This window comes from Aulonocara sp. 'chitande type north' Nkhata Bay, linkage group LG15, assembly GCF_057382095.1.
Source record: "Aulonocara sp. 'chitande type north' Nkhata Bay isolate Kocher_YH1m ecotype deep benthic linkage group LG15, A_spYH_male_GT1.1, whole genome shotgun sequence".
Lineage (NCBI taxonomy): Eukaryota > Metazoa > Chordata > Actinopteri > Cichliformes > Cichlidae > Aulonocara > Aulonocara sp. 'chitande type north' Nkhata Bay.
In genome coordinates this window covers 6,627,243-6,651,728 of record NC_141358.1, presented here as the reverse complement: position 1 = coordinate 6,651,728, position 24,486 = coordinate 6,627,243, and the positions used below count along the sequence as shown (strand labels likewise).

Sequence of the window (24,486 nt, the reverse complement as noted above, 5' to 3'; positions counted from 1 at the left end):
ATTCAGTGTGTCTCCCCCGGGAAGCACCTTGTGAACCATTTGTAATTACAAGGGTTTCACCATCGATTATTCATAAAATCTGGTTTAATTTTCATTTAAGTTGGCTAAGTTTTGATGTAACTTGACTGACTCATATTTCTCTGGGTTCGTGGGAACAGTTAAGAAAAGTGTGTGGTTTCACTGAAGATTTAGATAACATGTCCCAGTACTTTTGGACTAGTTTCTACTAGCCCAAAAGTAACATGGAAAGGTAACAGAATCATTATACTTGTTTTGATTGAGATAAATAAGACCCATACATAGACAGAATAAGCACTTATTAACAATACAGTTAAAAAGTGAATTATTTTTTTGATCCCCTCTTTGTGTCACTGATGCCTCCAGCCCCCACCCCCTCTAACTTCTGATTAAGATCTGTGCAAGTCCAAAGTGTAGACAATGGTAGAGTGACTAAACTAATAACATACAAGGTTTGTGCTCAAACTTCTCATGTGATTGTTGTTCACACTGAGTGATCACTTCGAGTGCAAGCTAGAATGTTTTGTGAAGCTTGGCCCTCCCTGTAAACAAAGCATGACCTTTCTCGTATATTAAGTTTTCTTTCGCAAGAAAGACGTGTTGATGCAAACCATGCCTCAATCACAGCAATTTTAAGAGGATCTTCAAAGAAGCATTAAAGTGACAATCCAAAATGGAATATCCTACAAAAGCTAGACCTGAATATTTGTGTGTCCATAACACAAAAAAGGCAGGGCTGTGGCTTCTCTGAGGTGGGTCTTTCTGCATCCAGCTTCTTCTTTGTCTAATTCTCTGTCCTACGAAAGACTGAATACACTGAATTAAATGGCGTGAATAAAAGAAACCCAAACTTCTCTTGAAAAATGACAAAAACACATTTCAGCATATCTTAAGTGTGGAAAAATAAACAAATAAACAAAAAACTTATTCGGGGACGGGTACTTGATTTTTCCAAAGGGCCACATGAGAAACTGGGACTATTGTGGAAGTCCACACCAATAAGCTGATTTCACTTCTTCTCAGTATTATTATTCAGTGTGGTTGTTGCACTCTTCTTTTAGTGTGTAACAAACTGCTGCCAATCATTATTATTATTATTATCATTATTATTATTATTATTATTATTATTATTATTATTATTAAGCAGAATATAGTTCAGCTTATTGGAGTGGTCCTCCATAACAGTCCCAGTTTCTGTCCCCCTTCCCTCTGTCCCCTTCTGGCTGCCTCTGCCTCAATTTTATCCCACAACTTAGACATTCACATTACTCACACTCTCATTACACATACATATAGGATCTTGGGGGTGGGCACGATACACGGAGTCCAAAGTACCATCAGGGTGTACACCCCACCCCTGGCATCGTTGCCCACCTCTCAATTTTAAATACACGTAGACATTGAGGGCTAGCAGGAGGGACCATACGCTTACCTGCTGCTCTCTGGCAGGTAGCTCCAAGCCCTCCTGGGTTTTAAATGCACCTTAGAACACACATGCATCAACATTACAATGAGCGGGTGGAGGGAGGTTTGGAGTCTTCTCTCACCCCCGTTCTCTGCGACCTGCTGGAGCAGGGGGGCTAGGAGGAGGAGTTGGCCGTCCGACTGCGGTCTGGAGTGTGGAGCCTTCCTGCTGCTGCGGAGTCGGGGCGGTCTGCCTCCCCCCACCGCAGGGAAAAGGGAAACACCACCTGGGTCTGGGTGCAGTTCCCCCCTCCAGGGGCGAGGGCACCTAGACCCGGTTTGTAGAGTACGCTTGGGGAGTGTGATTGTGTGTACAACGTCTCTTTATGTCTGTCTCCACGTTGGTTGAGTGTGGAGTAAGTGCATATGAGAGCATGAGGGTGGGAATGGATGTTTGTATCTGTGTGTGCCTGTATGTCTGTGTCTATATGTCAGGTTGGGTGTCAGGCGCCACCTCTCTGGGGACATCTCAGGCCCTCCAAGGTTTGGAGGCCTATCTCCCCCTACCACCACTTCCCCTGCCAGTGGCGGACCCCCTCAGACATCGGTGCGTTGGTGGTTCTTTGTGTCCGGGGATGGGCGTCCAGGTACACACCGGCTCACTCCTTGGCGGCCGCTTATCGGGGCCTGGAGCCTGGGGCTCGCTCGGGCCACTTCGGAGGTGGGGTGCCCCCGGCCTCTCGGCCTGGGGCTCGGTCACTCAGGCGCAGCTGGCTGCCGGCGGAGCTCACGGGCGCGTCACTGCAACTCCCCCTGGCTTCTGCTCCGCGGCTGCTGAGTGAGCCCTCATCTGGGACTCTCCTCAGCTCTTTCTGGGACAGTGGCGCGGCTGCCCCTCTGTTGGTCTTCCATGGTCTCTTGTGTTCTGGGGGCCTCTGGATGTCTGGAGTTTTGATCTCCTCCACACCTGCTTCACGCCCTGGAGGACGGGGCTGTGGCCCCCCCACACCCTCTAGCAGATTATTACATGAAGGAACCTTTTAAAAAAACAAAAAACAAGCGCGTCCATGCTCACAGGTGTACACACGGGTGATCACACCCACAAACTACACCCTTTTTGGCTCCTACCTCAAAGCACACTGTGTTCTGTTGATCTTATGTGCTGCACAATAATGTTTAACATTTAGTATTTACTGTCATATTCCCATATATCATTGTGATGTTGTTTATTCTATTACTCTTGTTCTCTTCTGCTTGCTTTCTTTTTTCTTTCTCAGCAGGTGATCCAGGTGATTGATATATGCATTTTTTTTCTCTGCCCGTTCTGTTGGTTTTTGTCTTTTGCCCTTCTCCCCCGTCCCTCTTCTCAGCTGTTTCTCTTTCCCTCTTTCTTCCTCCCCTTCTTTCCCCCAGTCAAGTCTGTCCCGTATTCAGTAAGTGAAAATAAAATAAACAATAAAAGGTGAATCAAATGGACCATTACGGCAAGGCTGGGATGGTCAGTTTGGTAAAGTAAATCCGTTGGGCATCTTTCTTTGCCTTTAGACAACAATTCTGATGGCAAAAGAGCCAAACGGGACAGGCCCAAAAAAAAAAGAAAAAAAAAAAAACAGTCCCAGTTTCTCACTATATTGTCCAATCAAATGTGTTTAACAGCACTTTCCTGTGAACTGTTCAGCATGGTGGAGGGAGCATCATGGTTTGCGGCTGCTTTACCTCGAATGCCCGGGAATCACCGAGAACAAAATTGAATTCTGATTTTTATCAAAACATTTTACAGAAGAGTGTCGGGACAGCCCACCATGACCTGAAGCTTAGAGGACGGTGGCTGTTGCCCTCTGGTATATGCAACAAGTTCATGAAAACAAGCAAAGAAAAGATTTAAAATAATGTTTTTATCCAAGTGGTGACTAGATTGGAAGCATAAAACCTGAGATGAAGGCAGTTCCTGCTGAAGGAGGTTGTGAAAGTTACTAAAGTAAAGACTTCCTCTGCTTTTTTTCAGTTTATACTGTGAATGATTACTCATTCTGTTCATGAAAACTACACTTGTACTGTATGTGAGTCATAGTTTGGTCAGACTGTTGTTGCCTGTAATTGAGTATTATATGAAAATACTTACTTTGGCACCTTTTTTGGATTGATACAGAGCTGCTGATATTTCTTTATTGCAGCTCTAATATACACACAAATATAACACATTTATTAGGGTGTAACATTAGCATGTGCTATTTCAACAGCATAGTAGTATCACATAAGATGATTCACATAAATTTGTGTGCAAACTTCAGCTTTGAGCACCTTGGCACTGAGAATTTCACATAGTGTGCTCTGCTTATTGTAGCATTAATTATTCATCTACGAGTTGATTTTCATGCCATGTTTCCATGTGAGCACTGCAGCTCGGAGCCTTATATTATCTGCTGTAGTTTTTGTTTCATGATGAATATTTGCTATCAGTCAAGAAAATCCCTTTTGCTTAATAATGATAAAGAATAAATGTCACAACATGGATGTGGATGCAGTGAACAAACAGCATCACATTACATGCAGGCCTTTCTTCTTTTACACTACATAAAAAAAATCAATAAAAATACTGATTTTGCTACTTTGTCACAGCTTAAGTGTCCTGCTGTTGTCCTGAGCTGTGAAGGGGCGATAGTGTCTGGGTGTTTGAGGGTCATCTGTGGTAATAACGAGCCTTGTGATGAGGCCCATTTGAAGTGCTAATCATCTCATTTCGAAAGCAGCGTGCACCTTTATATGCACACTCCTTTGATCATATGTGATTGTTGATGGTCACTCTGAAGTCATTTTGTCCCTCTTGATAGCTGCAGATTCACTTGCAGGTTAAAACTCAGCATGAACAAAAAGAAAGAGTTGCATTTGATAACAAGCTGAATGGCTCACGTGCCCATAGAAATGACAAGTGCAAAAGGAGCAATGCTCACGTGGCCGTGGTGATGTATTATTACCCATGTATAACTCAACTATCCAACATGAATATTAAGCCCAGCACATGCATATGCATGGAGAAGAACTTATGCTGTTGACTGTGGGACAGAAATTATCGTTGCTGCCTCCAGGCAAAGCCAGAGTCGAGAACTGGGACCTTTCCTTATTGGCTTTGCTTGACATCGAAACTGGCAGTTGTGTTTTTTTCAATGCAGTGTTCTGCACACTGAATGTGACTGACAGGTTGTTTTTGCTCTACAAAACACATCAATATAGATACTGCACGGAAAACAATGATTACCATAGTAATTTAAGCATTTAATAGCTTGTTTAGTTTAAGAACGCTGCAACTCTGTCATGCACATGTCTCAAAATTTAGACCAAAGGCAACAATAACAGGAGCAAAAAAAAAAAAAAAGAAGAAGAAAACAATCATAATCACAACAGTCAGCTTTCTGTCTGTGTGAAAGAGAAACTACAAGCACTGCCAAGTTCAAACTGCCAATTTGGATGACCGAGGAAGAGCAGCGGTGAGCCAATAGGCTTTGTCCCCAGCTAGGCAGACCTGTTGGTGCACCTGCTGATTCCCAGGCCTCCTTGCCAGGCTTTGACTACAGTGAAACCAACCTGAGTGAAACTGGCTCAGTGCCAGAGGAAGAGCTGGTTGACTACTGTTGACACAATCGCTAAAAGCAGGGGATCCTGGAAGGCGGACCAGCCCTCACTGACAGGACGAGAAAAAAAAAAAAAGATGACTAACCATGAGAAGAGAGAAGAGGGCGGAGAAGAAGAAGGGTACAGTTCAATGATCTCCTGGGAACCTGGAACCTGTCCGGCATGGCCTTGACGATTGCTCAATCAATACTACACAACCTCTTAAGTGTTTCTGTTTGCATCATAGGCGAGCGGATGAAACTTCTGACATGTTTTTTGTATTATAGTGAAGGACTTTGCAGAACATTTTTCACTTTTAATGACTGACTGGAAAGCAATCATAGCTTTTTGAAGAAGAAAAGAAAGAAAGAACGAGTGATAAATAACACTGGATGAGATAAGGAGTCTCACGGCCTGCCTCGACTGAGGTCTGCTACCAAGATGTTAAAACCCATAGTGCTTCTGACCTACAGCTGCCCTTACACACACACACACACACACACACACACACACACACACGCACACGCACACACACACACTCTCACACACACACTCTCCTATCACAATGCCTTCTAATGTTCCTATTCAGTCTCACGCCTTCCTTTTGTGTCTCATCTTCAGCGCATAACACGATTCTCATTATTACACGCAAGCGTTAGAGCACAGATCCTCCAGCGACGACTCTATGGGCTCCTCAGTCTTACAAATATCACAGACGTATCAAAATCTAAGGAATAAAATAATTAACAATTACTGAACGACATGAGGCAAAGCATGCAGCTTTGAAACGGCAACAGCAAGATCTACTGCAGACATCTGAATAAAATCATTTCAAAATGTGCTGTACTTGACAAAATCTGATACTGGACAAAAAGAAGGAAAAACCTTGGTGGATATTAAGATAACCCTCACAATAGTGAGATTAGTCATACTGCAAACAGGCTTTTCTGGGCTTTCCATTCACTTTTCAACTTCTGCTTCATCCTGCTGACTTTCTATTTGGATCGTAATCACTGTGCAGTAATTCTTACTTTAACTGCTATAAAGAATACACATGTCCATCTTAAAAAAAATTATCTGTCATTTATCTAATAGATTCGATGACTCAAAGAGGACTGATTAATATCTAGGCCACTGCATATCAGTACATTTCCTTTCCATTAGCTATTCTACAAGTTAAGTGTCACAGATCTTTGATATTACAGTGCCAGTATATAATGATGTATTTCAGAAGGCTTTATGTATTTCTCGTTCACGAGGTGTGATCACAAAGCAGTGTCTGAAGACAGAGGCAGTGTCAAAATCTGCTTCAAACTGACCCGAAGGTTCATACGAAGGGTAACCGCCCGGCCATGAGAGCTGGGTGTCCTGTTACAACCAATTTTTATTCAAAAACAGCAGGAGCTCCAAAACAGCCCCACAGGTGAGGTGCACGAGCGGGAGCTCACTTGTCGTTATTTCAACATTCATCAGGGTAAGGATGTCAGCACAAACGTCTTACATTAACATCCTGAAGTGCGTGAGGGAGAACATTCCGGAAACCATCTGAACTCACTTCTAAAAACCACTTTCTCAAGAACATTGAGACCCAAATTTGGATTTGTATAGATAAACAAATTCTCATTCATAGTTTCTTACTGTTAGTTTCTGACTCACCTTTGCAGCTTATATAAAAATGATGTCGTCTAAATGCAACAGGCCATGAAAAGCTATAAAGCTACATTCTCTGATTTTAAAAAGGTTATATCTCTTGCAAGTTTTTCTTAAACTGTGATCATGTGTAACGCCTGTTTTATTCATTTTTGCATATGTCTTTGTACACAGGTGTCTCTCAAAAAAGAGATCTCAATCTCAATGAAAACACCTGTTTAAATAAAGGATTTAATAATAATATCTGTAGTTTGTGTCAGCTTGCAATCGCAATAGCACAGGAGGGATTTTGTATTGGGTTTGTCTTTTTTTCCTTTTTTGTTAGCCATATCAACGCAATCTTTGTTGACCGACAGATTTGCCTGCAATTTGATCCACTTCCTGAAAATGAAAATCATGTTTTATTGATTGCAGTTTTGACACACTGGAAAAGATTCAGAGCCCAGAAGCGCACAAGTACAAATACTGAAAATGGCAAAGATGTGCACAAGATCCTAGATCTATTTTTTCAGATAAAGGGGTAGTTAGGCAGGCAGGTAGGTAGGCAGAAACTTTATTGGTCCCACAAGGGAAATGATCATGTTACAGCGCCTTAATAAAGAAAACAAACAATACAGTCTAAAATAAATAAACAACATGGTTGAAGTAAAAGTGCCATGTGCGCACACTGAAGGTTTTAGACTGTGATATAGTGATATAATCAAATATCGTAGCGTAAGACTGAGACTGTAAGAACCTTAAATGTGGGATTGGTCACACCTGTATCAGGTAAGGCTTTTGAGGTTTATGGACCAGTCGTCCCAATGTTTTGATCACACTTCTTATTAGGTGCCAATTTCTGGCAGTATCTCTCGCCATGCTAATATAAATGCTCTGCTATGTTTTCCAGCAGCTGCTGCCCTTAGCTGCTGTTTGAAGCTGGGCAGGTAGCATGCGGTCACCTTTTAGAGTCTTTAGCGCCATACATAAAATTAAACTGTGGGAGGTGGAAATAGTGAACACTGATTTGGATGATAAAGCTTTGTGTTTGTCACTGAAAAGCACCCACACTGTACAAGATCATCATTTAAACCATTGCTCATATGGAATTATTTGTAAGAGCAGCTTTAATCTTTCTATGGACCTCTGTGACTGTTGTCAGTGGTCATGGCTAACACCAGCTGGTTACTGAGAGTTCATGTGTGAAAGCGCTGTCACGCTGTCAGATTGCAAAACACCAGCTCCCTTCTGTGACCTCTCCACTGCATGAGGTCAGTAGGCCAAGAGTGAGATGTCCCGTGCTTCCCTATCAATAACAGACGTTCAAACAGAACCCTGACAGATTTCCACATGACGGACTGCCCACTGACTAATGGCAAACAGATTTCTGAAGTATTGGGGTGAACGCGTTTTCATATGCTCTCGCTCACTGCTCTGAACAAAGGCACTTCTCATGCTTTCCTCTGTCATGTTCACCCTCAGTTTGCTCGGCGACACTCCGTCCACGTTTATTTTTCTGCAGCTCGGGCTTAAAAACGAGTACAAGAGATTCCTTTCAGACAAAAGCATGCTTTAAAGTCTGTAATCAATGTTCTGTGCTCCACCGCTAGTGTTTATTCTCAATCAGTGCATTTGATTCAATCATTCTCCCCCGAATGTCACTCTCCTGTGTCATTTTGGAAAAAGGCCTAATCAAGTCACAGCATGGCACTGCCAGTACCCATTAACAGTCATGTGGATTGCATTGGAACTGATCGAGCCGACGCACAGCTGGAGCCCAGAGGTTGTTTATCATATGTTTGGGCTGAGGGTGGTTCAGGAAAACTACCCGGTGTGATCCTGGGGACCTTTCGGGCACCCTGCAGAGAGCAGTGCTTCGGCTTTTTACAAAGTTTTCCTTCGCATCACACCACATAAACAACTGTGAATTGCAAATGCAGACTACTTTTAAAAAATATATACATAACACAGAAGATAGATGAGCTTCACTTCATTTATTGGCATCACATCACTCCATGTAAAGGACACACAGCTTTAGATCAGAAGGTGGTTAAGATTAATGGTGATTTGGTAATGATACAAAATATAACAAATCTGTAGAGTACATTAATCCTGTTAAAACTTGTGCCTCGTGTGATATTTCATAAACATACGCGCGATGATAAGACCTGTTTTTAACAAACAGAACAGTTTAAACATTTAGTTGACTTCCACGAGAAGCATAACAAAATATACAAAAGTTTACACCCACCAGATAACAAAACACTGGAGTGCAAATGTAAGTTGTTTTCATTCTTACACATTTGTCACAGGTACAAGCTTGTTTTTTTAAAGTGTATTTACCTTACACTTGCATTCACACATAGGCTGTTTAGCAACCCCTAACTGTACACACGGGAGGATTTAAGCAGCGTATTGAGCCAACAAAACAAAGAAGAGGCAAATAAGAAAGCTGGGATGAAGATGGTTGGTGGTAGGAAGTCGGGATCCCTGCAGTGCTAGCTTTCACAGATGCAGATTGATGAGGAGAGGGGAATAAAAAGCCAAAGGTCACTGGTCTCTTGCAACCTTTTACCTGAAGACGAGGAGATTTACAAACTAGCTCCTCGGCCCGACTCGATGTGTCACAAACAAAATCTCCCTCTGTGTTTTCTTTATCAATTGTGAATCAGGAAATAAACACCGGCTTGATTAGAAGTGTCAGCTGACCTTAAATGGGGAGGACAGAAAATAGCAACAGAAAAACCAGCCTGGGGAGATTTGCACGCAGGTAAGAATGCGGCAGCTCACACAGCAAGGTGAACTCACAGCTGCTTCATATAAATCGCTGGTGCAGTCAGGCAGTGGGAACACAGCAGCTAAGTGGCTAACGCCCATCTGCTCAAACACAGACCCGACACTTTCCGTTTCTCTATCTCTCTCTCTATCTCTCTCACAAGCCTACATTAAAAGGCAGAGCACCATGCAAATTCACAGCTTTACATGAAGACCTGGTCTTTTCTCTTTTCTCTCCCTGTGCCTGCCCGAGCTTGATCTCTTCATCTCCCCACACTGAAGTGTCAGCTCACACCGTCCTATCCTCTCAAGGGGGCGCAGGCTATGTGAACCAAATCAAACATGTAAATGTAATGTAAACAATACTGTTGTCCCGGGTCAATGTGAGAACGACCCAGAATCCTCTCTGTAGTCACTGCTGATGTTAGCTCAGTGCTCTCAATCGTGTCTTTTGTTTCCCCATTTGGCATCCCACTGAAAATAAGCCAAATCATTTAAAAAAAAGGAAACAGTGCTATGTGGCCACATACTGAATATGTGATCGAAGTGAAAGTAGGAGAATCAAATAAATAACAAGGTTCTGTCCACAACCCACAGGGTCGACAATCACAAGGAGTTCAGATGAAGCAGAAGAACTTCTTCCAGCTACACCTGGAGAACGCTTTGGTTCGCCTGTCAGAAAACCTCCTCTTCTTGGTTTTACGCGTTTTGTTCTTTATGGCAGCGAAGATGGCGGAGTCAAAGGCCTCCTTTAAGTTCTTCTGCGTGAGCGACGAGCACTCTATGTACTCCGTGGCTCTGATCTTCTCCGCCATGCTCCGGGCCCGGGAGCTCAGAACCGGCTTGACGTTGGATCGGTCCAGGTTGATGAGGACGTTTACGTCCAGCAGCAGGTCGGACTGAGTCCCTATGAGAATGATGGGAGCAGTCGGGTTGTTAGAACGGATCTCTGGTACCCACTTCTTGGTGATGTTGTGAAACGAGGTGGGGTTGACCATGCTGAAGCACAGGAGGAAGACATCCGTGTGGGCGTAGGACATAGCACGGAATTCGTCAAACTCCTCCTGTGTGGAGACAGAGCGAGGGTTAATGCCGATCAAAGTGAGTACCAAGTCTGAGTCACTAAAAAAAGATACGCCATTAACATTCAGTTTGAAATCCTGTCAGTGAGTCACACAGTGGGTTAAGCAAGGATGTGACGGTCTGTACTTTCATAGCTCATATCATTAAATTCAAAAGGGTCTCATCAGTGGATAATTTGGTATTTTGTGTCAGCCTTAAATGAAACTCTTGATTCAAGTGTAAAGGCATCCATACCTGGCCAGCAGTGTCCACAAGCTGAACTTTGACAGGAGATCCGTCAATTTGGACCTGACCTGTTAAAAACCACATCAGTCAGTCAATTTACAGTAAACACAGTAACCAATTCAAACATCAGAACATGCAGCTCGTGCACTCTGGTGCCATTCCACTTCCAACATAACTTGCCACTCAATGTAAATCTGTGCTGTCATTAAAAACTAAAAATCATCACTCACCGGAGAAGACATCAAAGCCCGTCTGCTTGTACTCTGTCGGATATCCGTTGGAGGTGTAGCTGATGATCATGCTGGTCTTCCCGACGGCTCCGTCTCCGACCAGCATACAGCTGATGACAGCGGGATCGAGCTCATCCTCCCGGGTCAGCCCGCACGCAGATGGGACTCGGGACTCGTGGTAAAAGTAATCCATGTGAGGTGGCATGTCGAGCCGAACATTAAACCTCTGAATGCAAACTCTTCTCCGTCCCGGTCGCAGCGACACTAGATACCGTAGGTTGCCTCTCTCTCTGACACATACCACCAGACTGACTGTAGAAGTACGACTGAGGAGCAACATGTGCGGGGTGGGACGTATTTAGGGTAACTACTGTGCTCAGACAGGTTGTGATTTGCATAGACACGCCCACTGACAGAAGAATAACAACAGCTTTCTCTCAGCTTTTCTCTCTATTAGCTAGATATATAGATTAGCTTGTTTTAATAAAGCCCATATTAGATTAGCTTGTTTTAATAAAGCCCATATATATTAGACATTCATTGAGGAGAAAATATTATATACAAATTCTTTGCCGTCTGTAAGTTAAAAATGAAAAGTATCCGATACTTGAACAACATGTAAATGACAAAAGCGCTCAGGATTTATTTATATTTTTTCTAAGGGTCTAAATATAATCACTTTTGGACGAACTACGCTCCCTGGTGTTTACAAGATAGCATTGCATTCAAAGTGGTCACATGATTCCATGTGTCACCTGATTATCACGGTCTACCCTGCGTTCTGTACGCGGAAGCTAAGTTAGCTGGTGTGAGAAAACGAATGATTGAAATTTCCTCTCTTCGTGTGTTAATGCTGCAGAATAAACGCGTCTGTTGTGCTTTTTTGTTTCTTAACTTAGACACACGCGGAGAAAGGAAATACGTTACTGCAGCTTTAACGGGTAAATTTGTGCTAGCTGGCTAGCTACCTGCTAGCAGGTTTTCTTTCCCACCCCATGTTGGTTTAGGGTTGGCTCCTGTCCTGTATTGTTAATCCATTCAATAAGTGAGCTGAGGCACTTTTAACCATGGCTTCAATTCTCGATGAGTACGAGGATTCTCAAAACATCCGGCAAAGTGCGCAGCAGCACAGCCGCCTGTCAAGCACCAACATCGGGATAACCCATTCTGGTAGGTCGCCCTCTTCGTTTTTTTAAAGCTCCTTGCTAAGATGCAGTGGGGAATATTTGGCTGATACAGACATTTATATTCTCAACGTTAGGCTTTGTCAACGCGAGGCTTGAAGAAGAGAAGCCGATATTCAACAAGCAGAGGATTGATTTCACCCCACCTGAGAAGATAAATCATCTGGCTGTCTGCAACAATCAGCTGTGCATGAGTCTGGGAAAGGACACCCTGCTAAGGCAAATAGCACAATGACATGCAGTTCAAACGCTCACTGCTGTTTGTATGGCTTTGATTAGTTTCATTGGGTTTTGTTATTTTGTTTTGTAATTTACCGTCATTAACCCATTTTGTAAAAACATGGAGGTGCAGTTTAAAATGTAAATCAAAAATGTTTTGGATCAGGGACGTGTTTACCACACTGCTGTATTATCTTTCATTTAAACAACTGTCTGCCAGTGTGGGAGAGGAGCTGATGCTGTTGGGAAATCAAAAACGTTTTCCCATCTGTGCTCGGCATTGAATTTCATCTGCATACAGCAGCTCATGGACTTCTCGTTTGAAAAGTGTTTTTAATCTCCCACACACTGTCACTACACAGCTATGCCCGTGGAATATGTGAACAATGACGTTTGGCATGCTTAGCATTGTCTTCCTGAAAGAGTTAAGGCCTAAGTTTAGAAGATACTGTATGGTTAATATGTTGGACCCTAAACTGAATGTCTCTCTGCAACAGCCCAGAGATAGACTGGTCACCTGTCCAAAGTGTGCTCCATCATTTGCCCTGTGACAGCCAGAATAGGCCCCAGTCCGATCACAACTGTGAATTGGATATGCAGAAGAAAATAGATGGATAGAGCATTTCTGTTTTTTTCAGACCTCAAATTCACAATGGGCACAATCTTCCTAGTTTTAAACATTTGTCAGGTTGTGTTTACGCTTGCTTTAGTTTAGCTGTATTCTGTTTTTATTCACATTTTTACACAGCGTTCTAACTTTGTTGTTAAGACAGCTGTATTATTCAGCACATCTGTTTCAAGATATTTTGTTCTTTTGTGTAGGATTGACTTAGCAAAACCAGATCAACCAAACCAGACTGAATTAGGAAGGAAAGATGACAGTAAAGTGCACAGACTGTTCTTGGACCCAACAGGTGAGATAAACCATAATAGTTTTCAAAATATTGTTTATACATCATAAATGGACTGCTAATTACTATCGAACATTCTTGTTTATGCAGATATTATATATTGTTGTATAATTGGAGAAATAATTGATTTTGATTAGTCATTGTGTATTCTGAGGTGATTCAGCATTCATACATAAGTGCTGTAATATTAGCAGCCACAAACCTCAATGCACAGCGAGTCTGAACTTGGATAAAGACAACAGTTTCATATGATAAAACAATTAGACAAAAATGTCTGGCAGTGCATCAATCTATAAATCATCATCATCATCATATATAAATGCTATGTCACAGTTATGACTGCTTAACAACAGCTATAACCTCCTCCATATTTTCCGTTACAGGCTCCCATCTGCTGATCAGCTTGAACACCAGTGAGTGTCTGTACCTCAACAGGAACACCCAGAAGGTGCGCAGTTTGTCCCGCTGGAGAGGCCACCTCATCGAGAGTGTGGGCTGGAACAAGCTGCTGGGCAACGAGACCAGCACAGGACCTATCCTGGTTGGCACAAGTCAAGGCATCATTTTTGAGGCAGAGATCTCTGCGAATGAGGGCAGCTTGTTTAACACCAATCCAGATCAATACTTTAGACAGGTGAGAAAGTGATTACGTCTGCTATTTAGCACATGATAGCCACATCTGCTTTGTAAGTTTTAACTGTTCAAACTGTATTATAAACATATACATTTAATGCACTTGTGGAAACAGAAGAAAATCCTGATGTAGTTCATTTCTTCCTCTTGATATAATTGATAACATCCTGATGTAGGTCCACTCTGTGGAGGAGGATGGCAAACCTGCTCCAGTCTGCTGTTTGGAGGTCGAGCGGGGCCTAGAGAACAAGTACTTTATCATAGCTACCACACGCAAACGCCTGTTCCAGTTTGTGGGTAAGGTAGCCGAGGGGTCGGAGCAGCAAGGCTTCAGTTCCATCTTCAATCAAAATCAGGACTTGCTGCCCAGTTTCCAGGAGTTCCCAGTCAATATGGGACACAGCGAGATCACCTTCTACACCCCTAAGCTGCGAACGTCCCCCAAGGCGTTCGCCTGGATGATGGGTAATGGAGTTCTTTATGGTCAGCTTGACTACGTCAGGCCTGATTCCCTGCTGAGTGATGTGCAGGTAAATGTCAGTCAGCGTGTGTGAAAACTTTTTAACATTTTTCTTAGTAATATCTCATCCTTGCTGTGTTTATGTGTCATATACTATCTCCACATCTCCTCTTTCACAAACAGGTGTGGGAATACACTCCAGACATTGACCTTAATCAAAACAAGCCTATCTCCATTGTGCTGACACAGTTCCACTTCCTGCTCTTGCTTCATGACCGAGTTAAGGCCATCTGCACTCTGAACGGGCAAGTGGTTTACGAGGACTTGTTCCCAGATAAATTTGGCAGCCTCAAGAAAATGATCAAAGACCCAGTTGGCGGGTTGGTGTGGATCTACACTGAGCGGGCAGTTTTTCGATATCACATCCAGCGGGAGTCCAGGGATGTCTGGCAGATGTACATGAGCATGAATAAATTTGATCTGGCCAAGGAGTACTGTCGCGATCGGCCTGAGTGTATGGACATGGTGCTGGCAAAGGAGGCTGAGCACTGTTTCCAGAATAAACGCTATCTGGAGAGCGCCATGTGCTATGCACAAACACAGAACTATTTTGAAGAGATTGCTCTCAAGTTCATAGAAGCCAAACAAGAGGAGGCCTTAAAGGAGTTCTTACTGAAGAAGTTAAACAATCTCAAACCCAGTGAGAGAACTCAGATCACCTTGTTGGTCACCTGGTTAGCTGAGCTCTACTTGAATCGCCTCGGCCAGCTGGAGAGTGATGGCAACAGCGTCATTTTCAAAGAAACCCGTGACGAGTTTCGTCAGTTCCTTGGCAGCTCCAAGCACAGAGACTGCCTGTACAACAACCGCTCCACCATCTACGATCTGCTGGCCAGCCACGGCAACGTGGACGACATGGTTTACTTCTCAGTCGTCATGCAGGACTACGAGAGAGTGATATCCCACTACTGCCAGCACGACGAGTACAGTGCTGCTCTGGATGTGCTCTCCAAGCACTGTGACGAAAAGCTTTTTTACAAGTTCTCCCCGGTGCTCATGCAGCACATTCCCAAAAACGTGGTGGACGCGTGGATTCAGATGGGCAAGAGGCTGGACCCAAAGAAGCTCATCCCAGCTCTGATGAACTACAGCCAGATGGGCAGCACGCAGCAGATCAATGAGACCATCCGCTACATGGAGTTCTGCGTTTATGAGCTGATGGTAACAGAGGAGGCCATCCATAACTACTTGCTGTCGCTTTATGCAAAGTACAAACCAGACTCTCTGCTGTGGTATCTAGAGCAGGCAGGCACACACGCCTCAGAGATCCACTACGACCTCAAGTATGCTCTCAGGCTGTGTGCGGAGCATGGCTACAGGCAGGCCTGTGTGCTGGTTTATAGGATTATGGAACTGTATGAGGAGGCAGTGGATCTTGCTTTAGAAGTAAGTAATGTATATTAATGGATCAGCAGTGCTTGTAAAGAAGTGGTGAACATATGTAAATCATTGAAATGTTGTGTCACTTTTTTTCTTTTTTCCAGATTATCAAAATTATAGACAGCAGTTGGCGATTTCAATTGTTGCACTGTTTTTTGTCGTTTTTTTAATTGTCCGCAGGTAGACGTGGACTTGGCCAAGTCCTGCGCTGACCTCCCAGAGGATGATGAGGAGTTGAGGAAAAAGCTTTGGCTGAAAATCGCCAAGCATGTGGTGCAGAAGGAAGAAGATGTTAAGAAAGCCATGAACTGTCTGTCCAGCTGCAACCTGCTCAAAATTGAAGACATCCTTCCTTTCTTTCCAGACTTTGTCACCATCGACCACTTTAAGGTCTGTAATAAGTAGGATGTTCGTTTTTTTCCCTCAGTGTGTGTGTTTTTACAGTAAATTGAGCGGTCGGGTGAGACCTGATCTCAGTAATCACATTCTGTGTATTCATAAGTAGAATCTTTAAGCAGTGGGCAAGGTTTTAGGCACTTTTTTCTTTCTATTTGTAGTAGGTGATGAATATCCAGATTGGGTGATACTGGCTGGCATCTGCATTCACAAAGACACAAAATAGTGTACTATTTCAAATGAAGGTTCTTAATGCTCTGTTCATCATGGTTTCTCAGGAGGCCATCTGCCTTTCGCTGGAGGAGTACAACCAGCACATTGAAGAGCTGAAGCAGGAAATGGAAGAGGCCACAGAGAGCGCAAAACGTATTAGGGAAGACATACAGGAAATGAGGAACAAGTATGGTGTAGTGGATTCCCAAGAAAAGTGTGCTGCTTGTGACTTCCCATTGCTCAACAGGCCCTTCTATCTGTTCCTCTGTGGGCACATGTTCCACAATGACTGCCTGTTGCAGGTAACTTGCTGCACACAGGAATATTTCACTTTTTATTTAATTCAGTCAGTAATCAATCTGAATATGTCCTCTGACCTTTTTTTTTCTCCTTCTACGTTTTTTTTTAGGAAGTGACTCCTCATTTGTCGGCCTTCAAGCAGAATCGCCTGGAGGATCTTCATAAAAAGCTGGCAGCAACCACGCAATCATCCAAATCGCGCCACCGTCCAGCACCAAAGGATGAGGGTGACACATCAAGCTTGGGCAAGGCCACTGCGGGCACAAGCCGTGAGCAGATAAAATCAGACATTGATGACATCGTCGCATCCGAGTGCGTATACTGCGGCGAACTGATGATCAAATCTATCGACAAGCCTTTCATCGATCCGCAGAAATTTGAGGAGGAGAAATCCAGCTGGCTGTGAACAAAGACTTTTTTTTCTCTTCGTTACAAACTCACTATCTGTCAGCGAAAGTGGATGATCCACAGGACAGACACATTAAGCGGAGACATGCCGATATCCTGTTGGTAGTGCCTACTGCTGAACACTTAATCAGCTTCTGTCCTCTAGAAACTGCACTTGTTTTGTTGTCAGTATTTGAAACTGAACATTTGCACTAGGAGTATGTAGTGAAGAACATAGAGAAGACATAAACCAACCTGATCTATGCTTGTGCTAGAGTTGTATACTGCATACATGTGCCTAAACCTCAGATTATATATAAGGATACAACTGCTTTACACTCATTTCTAGCTGTTAACTGCATTATGTTGTGTATTTGTTCGATTCAGTGAAAACACAAAATGCACTAACAAAATATCTGCCTGTCCTAAGCTCGGTTTCTTCTCTCCAATTAATGCATCTGTGTTCATCTAAACATTACATAACATATTGGCTGTTTTTGAGTTCAGCTATGGCACAGTACAGCTTCTCAGTTATGACAGATTTTGTTTTTTGTTTTGTTTGTTTGTTTGTTTGTTTTTTACTTGGCTTAAATGTAAAAAATATTTAACAAATCATTTTATGTTTACTGTGGAAAATGAAAAGCCCTGTGCTTCATCAAAGTTTCTCAAGACTGCAGTTGACTACTAACAGCCCAGTAAGTTAAAGGAAGATATGAAAAGAGCAGCATAAGTGAAAAAGATGCAACTGGTGATTTTGTGTAAACTGCATTTTAACAGGAAGATCTGAGTTTAAGTGATTGCAAATGCACGTGTCATTGTTGGGTTCGCTGCCTGCCAGTTTTTGGAAGTTTTTCTTTTCTTTTAAGTTACAATTGTCAGGACAGGATCAAGATTTGAGAGGCTGACAACTGGTACTATAATCCAAACACAGATGACAGGAAGCTAATGTGCCTAGAGTGGTGGACTTGCCATGTTCAATAAACAGATGTGCAAGAATTTTCCTGTATATTTAATTTTATTGTTGCAAAAAACGAATTATTGTTTCTGTTAGTTTTAATTTCTCCGAAGTCTAATTCTTATTTTTATTTCAGTTTACAGAAATAATTGGTTTATAAGTAACTTCAATTCTTAGTTTTAATTATAAAAACCTTGCTACCAACTCCATGAGCCTGTAGTCATTATATAATTCAGTCATTATCAGAGACCATAACTGGTAAATTAGATTATAAAATATGTTTTTCGTTGTTTTTGTCCTCCGAGAATCTTAAGCCAATTACTTACTCACATTTTTTCAAAATTTTGTGACGGTGTCCACTTTACCTAAAACGGAGTTCCCTTCTAGTGACGTAAGACGTAGCTCGGTAATCTTCGCAGCCAGCAGACACGATCAATCAACATCGGAAATTCATCGATACATTTACGTTAGTTGCAAAGACACGTTCCAAACCCAAAGGCATGATAGCGCTGTCTCGTATTTTATTAGCGAAATATACAGGTGAAAATTTTGTCATGGTCATGTCCTAGGAGACGTGGATAGGTTGGCTTCCTTCTCTCTGGGATTGATTAAAATGCCTGCTCCTTGCTGTACCTTCGCCATGGCGTCGTGTCTCTGCTCTCTCAGTAACAGAAAGTGGCCGCCTCTCCGCTGTTGCTGCCGACTCAAAGCTCACAGACTCGCTCGGCGTCTCAAACCGCCATTTTGGAGTCAGAGAACCGAGAGTCGGCAGCAGCGACGAGAGAGACTGAAAGGCGGACACGGGGCCGAGGTGAGAGACTCCGCGGTGGTTGTTATGGCGAAGGAGCAATGGGGAAGATGGCCGGGAGGGAGAAAGAATTAAAAGATGGGGATCATGCGTGCGCCAAGCAACCGAGCCGCGGCTCGTATCCGAAACGAGGGTCCAAGAGGCGCGGGCGGAGGCCCTAGCTGTCGCTGCATGGTGACAGCAAGCAAGCTAAAGAGTTGTCATTAAACCGATTTCATATCTTAATACATTGTTTAGGCAGGGAGGTGGTGGCCTTAAAGAGACAGGGCCGATTTAAATACTTCATATTAATGGTGTGAGAGGACGATGGTGTCAAAACGCCTTAGTATTTGATAAGCTAACTAGCTAACGTTAATGATACGCTAAGTTACAAAGATAGCAAGGAGGGGCTAGCTATAGTAAAACTACCTGTGCTACCTAATTGAACTGGCGTGGGCAAAGCCGTCAGTGAGCGTCTGTAGCAGCACATTGAGCCTCTTTACTGTCACTGATCCGAGGCAATGCTGCTTTTGCTGACAGCTAACGGTCGTTAGCTTTGAAGCTACAGTATTGCTGAAGGTTAGCTAGCAAGCCCTGGCTAACACTAGCTTGGTTTTGCTATCCACCAAAGCACAACGTAACGACGCGATAGCAATGCTATTTAAAAAAGTATTTATTTTTAAACTTTAGTCCCTTGCAGCCTGCTACATTTGAGGAAATGAACTCACAGAAAGTGAAGTGAATAAATACCATAGTGTTGTTTATGGGTATTGTTGTGGACAGCTGAGTTAACTTTAGCATGGAAACTCTCAAAACAACCACCTGACTCTTCATAAGGACCTAATGCATAATAACACTTAATTGATTACACTATGCCTAAAGTTTAATTTTATTTTTTAATAAGCTGCAAGTACTGAAAATGATTACCAAGATTACTTAGACACACTATCGAGCATAATATATGGCTGATTATAACGTATCATAACTTATTTTTTATTGAAAATAAACTAAAATAAATTCTCAAAATTGAGTTCAAAGCACAATTTAGTGTACGACGTATTTATACTGAAACATGGGAGCAAATTATTTTTACTTTAAACCGATAGAGATGTCCAAATAAACTAACTTTTCCTTTATCGTTTTGAAATCACGTGCATAAACACTGTTAGTACAGCACTGTAAAATGAGCTTCTAATAAAAGCTTTTGTTTTTGCCATTTAATTGTCAGTGTGTGACTGCATTTCTTATTTTGTAGGCTTTTCATCTTGATCATTAGTGTTGGAATCGAAAATCAATGCCATCCATTATTGAGAAGGTATGTCCAATAAAAAAATAAAATAATAGAATAAACATTTTGTAGAATGGACAGTATCATACTTCATATCTGTGCATTTGGAGGCAAGTATTTTGTTTTTGGTGTAAGTGCCTTTTTTCTGACCTTGACAAAAAAAAAATGTAGGCAGTAATTATGAAATCTTTAAACATACTAGGAGATTATCTCCCATTATACCAGATTAGCTGAGAAAATGAAGCAATGTACAGTTCCTTTTAGTCTGGACCATTTTTACTCTTTAGGTGAATAACATTAAAATGTTTTTCTTCACATAGATGTAACTTTCCTGTACTGCTCATTCTTACCTTGTGCCATTTGCACATCTATTTCTTCCATACTTCTCTCTTCAGTAAAAGGTCCTGCCCTGCTGGGCAGAGGTGGTCTGTGGTGTATGGCGTCAGGGCAGGGTGGCCAGCTGGAGGTTGGGGTATCAGGGGCCTCCAGCCTAGCCAAACCTCTCTACCTGCAGCGCTTAGAAAGATCCCTGAAGTTGGACAGTTTTTTGCGTCAAACCGCTGCTATCTTCAACAAAGACATAACCAGGTACAGAAAAAGAGGTGCTGATAGTGGGCATTCACTTGTTGCTTCCAGGCTAAGGTTTGTTTTGGCCACCTATAAAAAAAAAAAAACGAAGTGTTTGCAGCAATCTTCCCATCTTATCAAAATTAAACTGTATATTGTGTTTATTTATTTATATATATATATATATATATATATATATACATACATACATACATATATACAAATTTAGATGTTTTGCATGGCTGATTGCACCTCTTGTCATCTGCTTTACATTACACTGTCTAAGAAGAGAATGGATAATATACAAATAGGATGCAAATGTTGAGCTTACGGCCATACATTTCTCTTGCAGTGATGATAGCGATGACAGCGAGGGTGGACTGGAGCCAGGGATATCCCTGGATGCCACCACTCATGATACGGCTTTGACAATAAAGAATGAGTCGTGTGATCAAGGAGATGGATTGGCAGATGGCAAGCCGCTTAATGGAGTACTTCCGCAAGGTAAAGGTAAGATGTATTGAGAAATGTGTTAGTGACATGTTGCTACACATCCACACTCATTGGTTTAATGAATCTTTTCATGCATATTTATCCTGTGTTGTTTCTTTTTTTGTTTGTTTCACAGACCAAAAGGCAAATAAAACAAGCCTTTACAATTTTTCTAAGCTGAAGAAGAACAGGAAATGGCTGAAGGTATTTACACTGGCTAATACTGACCTCCATATCTGAAGAATTTTAGTTTTATAGGTACTTCCTTTCTCATAGGATATGTTTGTGTGTCACATGCTCTCAGCTTCCTTTAACCATGCCTGTACCTACTTTTTTTCTCATGTAGAGTATCTTGTTGAGTGATGACACCACAGACTCAGATACAGACTCAGATGACGCTAACTTCAGCATGTCTCGGGAAGAACTACATGACATGCTGAGGCTCCATCGTTACACGAGGCAGCATCAGAGCAACTTCTACTCTGACCGGGAGGTACAAATACACACATAAATAAAGAACACTAATTGCTAATACTTTGTGTCAATTTAATGTCATTGTAATAATAAGCTTCTTAATTAAGTTCTTAATCAATAAGTGCTACAAAACAAAAAGAGCAAATAACTCTGCTTGTGCTTGATTCATAGTGGTTTCTCATAATTTCTTCTGGTTTAGCGTCATTTAGCTGTCGAAATGTGTTGGAAATCCCCTCTCAGAGAGTCACAACATAATGCAGGATGTAGCTCTGGTGCCAGAACAGGTGGTGAAATATATAATTGGGTGAAATCAATGGCATGGCCATGCACAATTTGCCTCAGGGATAATATATAAGAAGCAAATAAGTGGGGACTCAAAATAGTACCTTGGGGAACCCCACTAAATAAAGAAGTACAGGACAAGACATTTACTTTAAAAAAAATGAAAATCAGCCAATTCAGAGCCTCGTCACCTAAAACAAAGTTCTTCAGACATATTAATTAAGATGTATCATGCTCCTCTGTGTGTTTGTGTTTGCTCAGCTTCACCAATATCAGTACTACAGCACGGGACTCTTATCTACTCATGATCCCTTCTATGAGCAACAACGCCATCTGCTGGGTCCAAAGAAAAAGAAAATCAAAGATGAAAAGAAATTTAAGGGTAAGAAGAAAAAAGGCATGCCAGTGTCAGTGCCTTTAAGGAAAACAAAAACAAACAAGAAAAACATATTTTAAAACCGCAAACAAGATCTACCTTTTCATTTAAATGTCTTTCCTTTTTTTTGTAGCCAAACTAAAAAAAGTAAAGAAGAAGAAGAAACGGGGAGAGGGAGAATTTGTGGATGAGGAGCGTCCCTTCGTCACCAAAATATTTGCTAAGTTTTCCCATGATGCTCCGCTGCCCATGGTGAAGAAAAAACATCTCACCGTCGAGCAGCTGAATGCTCGCCGACGCAAAGTCTGGCTCACCATTGCCAAAAAAGAAATCCCCAAGGTTAGTTAAGCAAAGAGTCAGTTTTGTTTTGATGTTGGTCCCATTTTTCCAACATTTTCTAATGCCAACTGTCCCATTTCTACTTTTTTCAGTCCTTCAAGCAGAAGACTTCTGCTAAGAATCTGGTATTAACCAATGCAAAAAAGGTGAGTAAAGTGTACACAGCACTCTATGGCTAGGTACATTTAAAGCATTTTGTTAAATGTTTTTGGTTTTGCACACGTGTTCAGCGTGTTGGTAACTCTCCATGTCTGTATATTGCAAAAGTAACTTTTAACGTGTGATTCATGTCCTCTTAGCTGGCTCACCAGTGCATGCGAGAGGTCCGGCGTGCAGCTATTCAGGCTCAGAAGAACTGTAAAGAAACATTACCCCGTGCCCGGCGTCTTACCAAGGAGATGATGCTCTACTGGAAAAAATATGACAAGGTGGAAAAGGAGCACAGAAAGAGAGCCGAGAAGGAAGCCCTGGAGCAACGTAAACTTGATGAAGAAATGAGAGAGGTCTGTGACAAGGAAGTTATTATGGAGACATTTTTAATTTGCCATTACAGGTTTTTTGAAAATCCTAAATATAGATACATTTTTCTCCCTGGGTTTTTTTTTTTTTTTTTTTTGACTCTCTCAGGCCAAGCGTCAGCAGCGCAAACTGAATTTTCTCATTACCCAGACGGAGCTGTATGCTCATTTTATGAGTGGTAAAGCTAGCGTGGGGGCTCCAGGTGCAGATGCAGCACAGGAGGAAATTCTGAGAAAACTTGAAGACACTGCAGCCCAGAGACAGATAGACATTGGAGGAGGAGTAATGGTCAACATGGGACAAGAGGACTATGGTATGAACGACTCAATCGAGTTTAATGTATTACAGAAGAAATTAGTAGTCATCGTTGATGGCTGAAATTTATACATATATTGACTCCCTTCATCAACTATAACAGTGTGAAATTAAATGGGACGAAACTCATTTCTGTTTGTTTCCTGTCTAATCTTCTACTTGTAGATTAGATTTTTTTTCTTCCTCTACAATGGTAAAACAAAAGTACACTCTCCATCCATTCACAAGCATGATAAAAATGATCTAGTCCTCAGTAGGTCTTAAAATTAACCTCAAATGAACCGAAGTACATGATGTGTTACACTGTGTCATTATGTATTTAACAAAACCTAAGTCAAAATGCAAAAGCGTTGTGTGGAAAAGTAAGAACAGCTGATGACAGCTGGGATAGGCTCCAGCGCCCCCCGCGACCCTGAAAAGGATAAGCGGAAGCGAATGGATGGATGGTATTCTATCACAGCATTTGGGTCAGGGTTAGGCCTGGTCTTTGACTTGGCTATTGCAACACCGTGATTCTTTTCTTTTTCAGTCATTCTGTCATAAATTTGTGGCTGTGCTTGTGATCAGTGTCATGTTGCGTGACTCAGTTTGGTCCAGGTTTTAGCTGTTGGACAGATGGCCTAATATTTGACTCTAGAATACTTTGGCATACAGCTTGCAGTCATTGAGTCATGGTTGACTCAATGACTGCAAGGTGCCCAGGTCCTGTCACTGTAGAGCAAGCCCAAATCATCACCGTTGCACGAGTCTTTTTTCTAATTGTTCTGTCACAAATGTTAACATTTGGCATACTAACTGAGGCCTGCAGAGCCTGAGATATAGGTCTTGGGTCTGGCGTTAGGGTGAATTAACACATTAAGTTAACACACACATGAATGCTCCAGGCCAGCAAACTCCCAAAATGTCTGCTGTTGAACACATGTGCTGATGATCAGGTAAACAAGTGCATTTGCTTAGCAGCAGCTGACTGCTGCTT

At 42.2% G+C, this 24,486-nt stretch overlaps 3 protein-coding genes across 5 annotated transcripts in view; 2 read left to right on the top strand and 1 right to left on the bottom strand.

Moving 5' to 3' along the window:
- Positions 1 to 8,639: 8,639 nt before the first annotated feature.
- Positions 8,640 to 11,467, bottom strand: rhov (ras homolog family member V). Its single transcript, XM_086263644.1, has 3 exons — positions 10,974 to 11,467; positions 10,753 to 10,811; positions 8,640 to 10,499 (listed from the first exon to the last, which is right to left on the bottom strand). Exons 1-3 carry the CDS (start codon positions 11,311 to 11,313, stop codon positions 10,053 to 10,055), a joined length of 846 nt encoding a protein of 281 aa, XP_086119770.1. The 5' UTR covers positions 11,314 to 11,467; the 3' UTR covers positions 8,640 to 10,052.
- Positions 11,468 to 11,716: 249 nt separating this feature from the next.
- vps18 (VPS18 core subunit of CORVET and HOPS complexes) lies at positions 11,717 to 18,112 on the top strand. The gene is made up of 9 exons (XM_086263643.1): positions 11,717 to 12,143; positions 12,235 to 12,376; positions 13,199 to 13,290; positions 13,671 to 13,921; positions 14,097 to 14,450; positions 14,564 to 15,826; positions 16,001 to 16,210; positions 16,495 to 16,731; positions 16,839 to 18,112. The coding sequence occupies exons 1-9, from the start codon at positions 12,041 to 12,043 to the stop codon at positions 17,133 to 17,135; spliced, it is 2,949 nt and encodes a 982-aa protein (XP_086119769.1). The 5' UTR covers positions 11,717 to 12,040; the 3' UTR covers positions 17,136 to 18,112.
- Positions 18,113 to 18,728: 616 nt separating this feature from the next.
- Positions 18,729 to 24,486, top strand: part of ino80 (INO80 complex ATPase subunit) — a 38,566-nt gene continuing 32,808 nt past the window's right edge. The window contains exons 1-11 of one of the 3 annotated variants that reach the window (XM_086263640.1): positions 18,729 to 18,882; positions 20,114 to 20,173; positions 20,542 to 20,734; positions 21,066 to 21,217; positions 21,342 to 21,409; positions 21,552 to 21,698; positions 22,223 to 22,343; positions 22,471 to 22,676; positions 22,769 to 22,822; positions 22,976 to 23,179; positions 23,304 to 23,508. In XM_086263640.1, the coding sequence (XP_086119766.1) occupies positions 20,583 to 20,734; positions 21,066 to 21,217; positions 21,342 to 21,409; positions 21,552 to 21,698; positions 22,223 to 22,343; positions 22,471 to 22,676; positions 22,769 to 22,822; positions 22,976 to 23,179; positions 23,304 to 23,508 (1,309 nt within the window). In that variant the 5' untranslated portion in view covers positions 18,729 to 18,882; positions 20,114 to 20,173; positions 20,542 to 20,582. Of the gene's footprint in view, positions 18,883 to 20,113; positions 20,174 to 20,541; positions 20,735 to 21,065; positions 21,224 to 21,341; positions 21,410 to 21,551; positions 21,699 to 22,222; positions 22,344 to 22,470; positions 22,677 to 22,768; positions 22,823 to 22,975; positions 23,180 to 23,303; positions 23,509 to 24,486 lie in introns of all 3 variants that reach the window. The other 2 variants (XM_086263639.1, XM_086263641.1) reach the window with 2 other exon arrangements.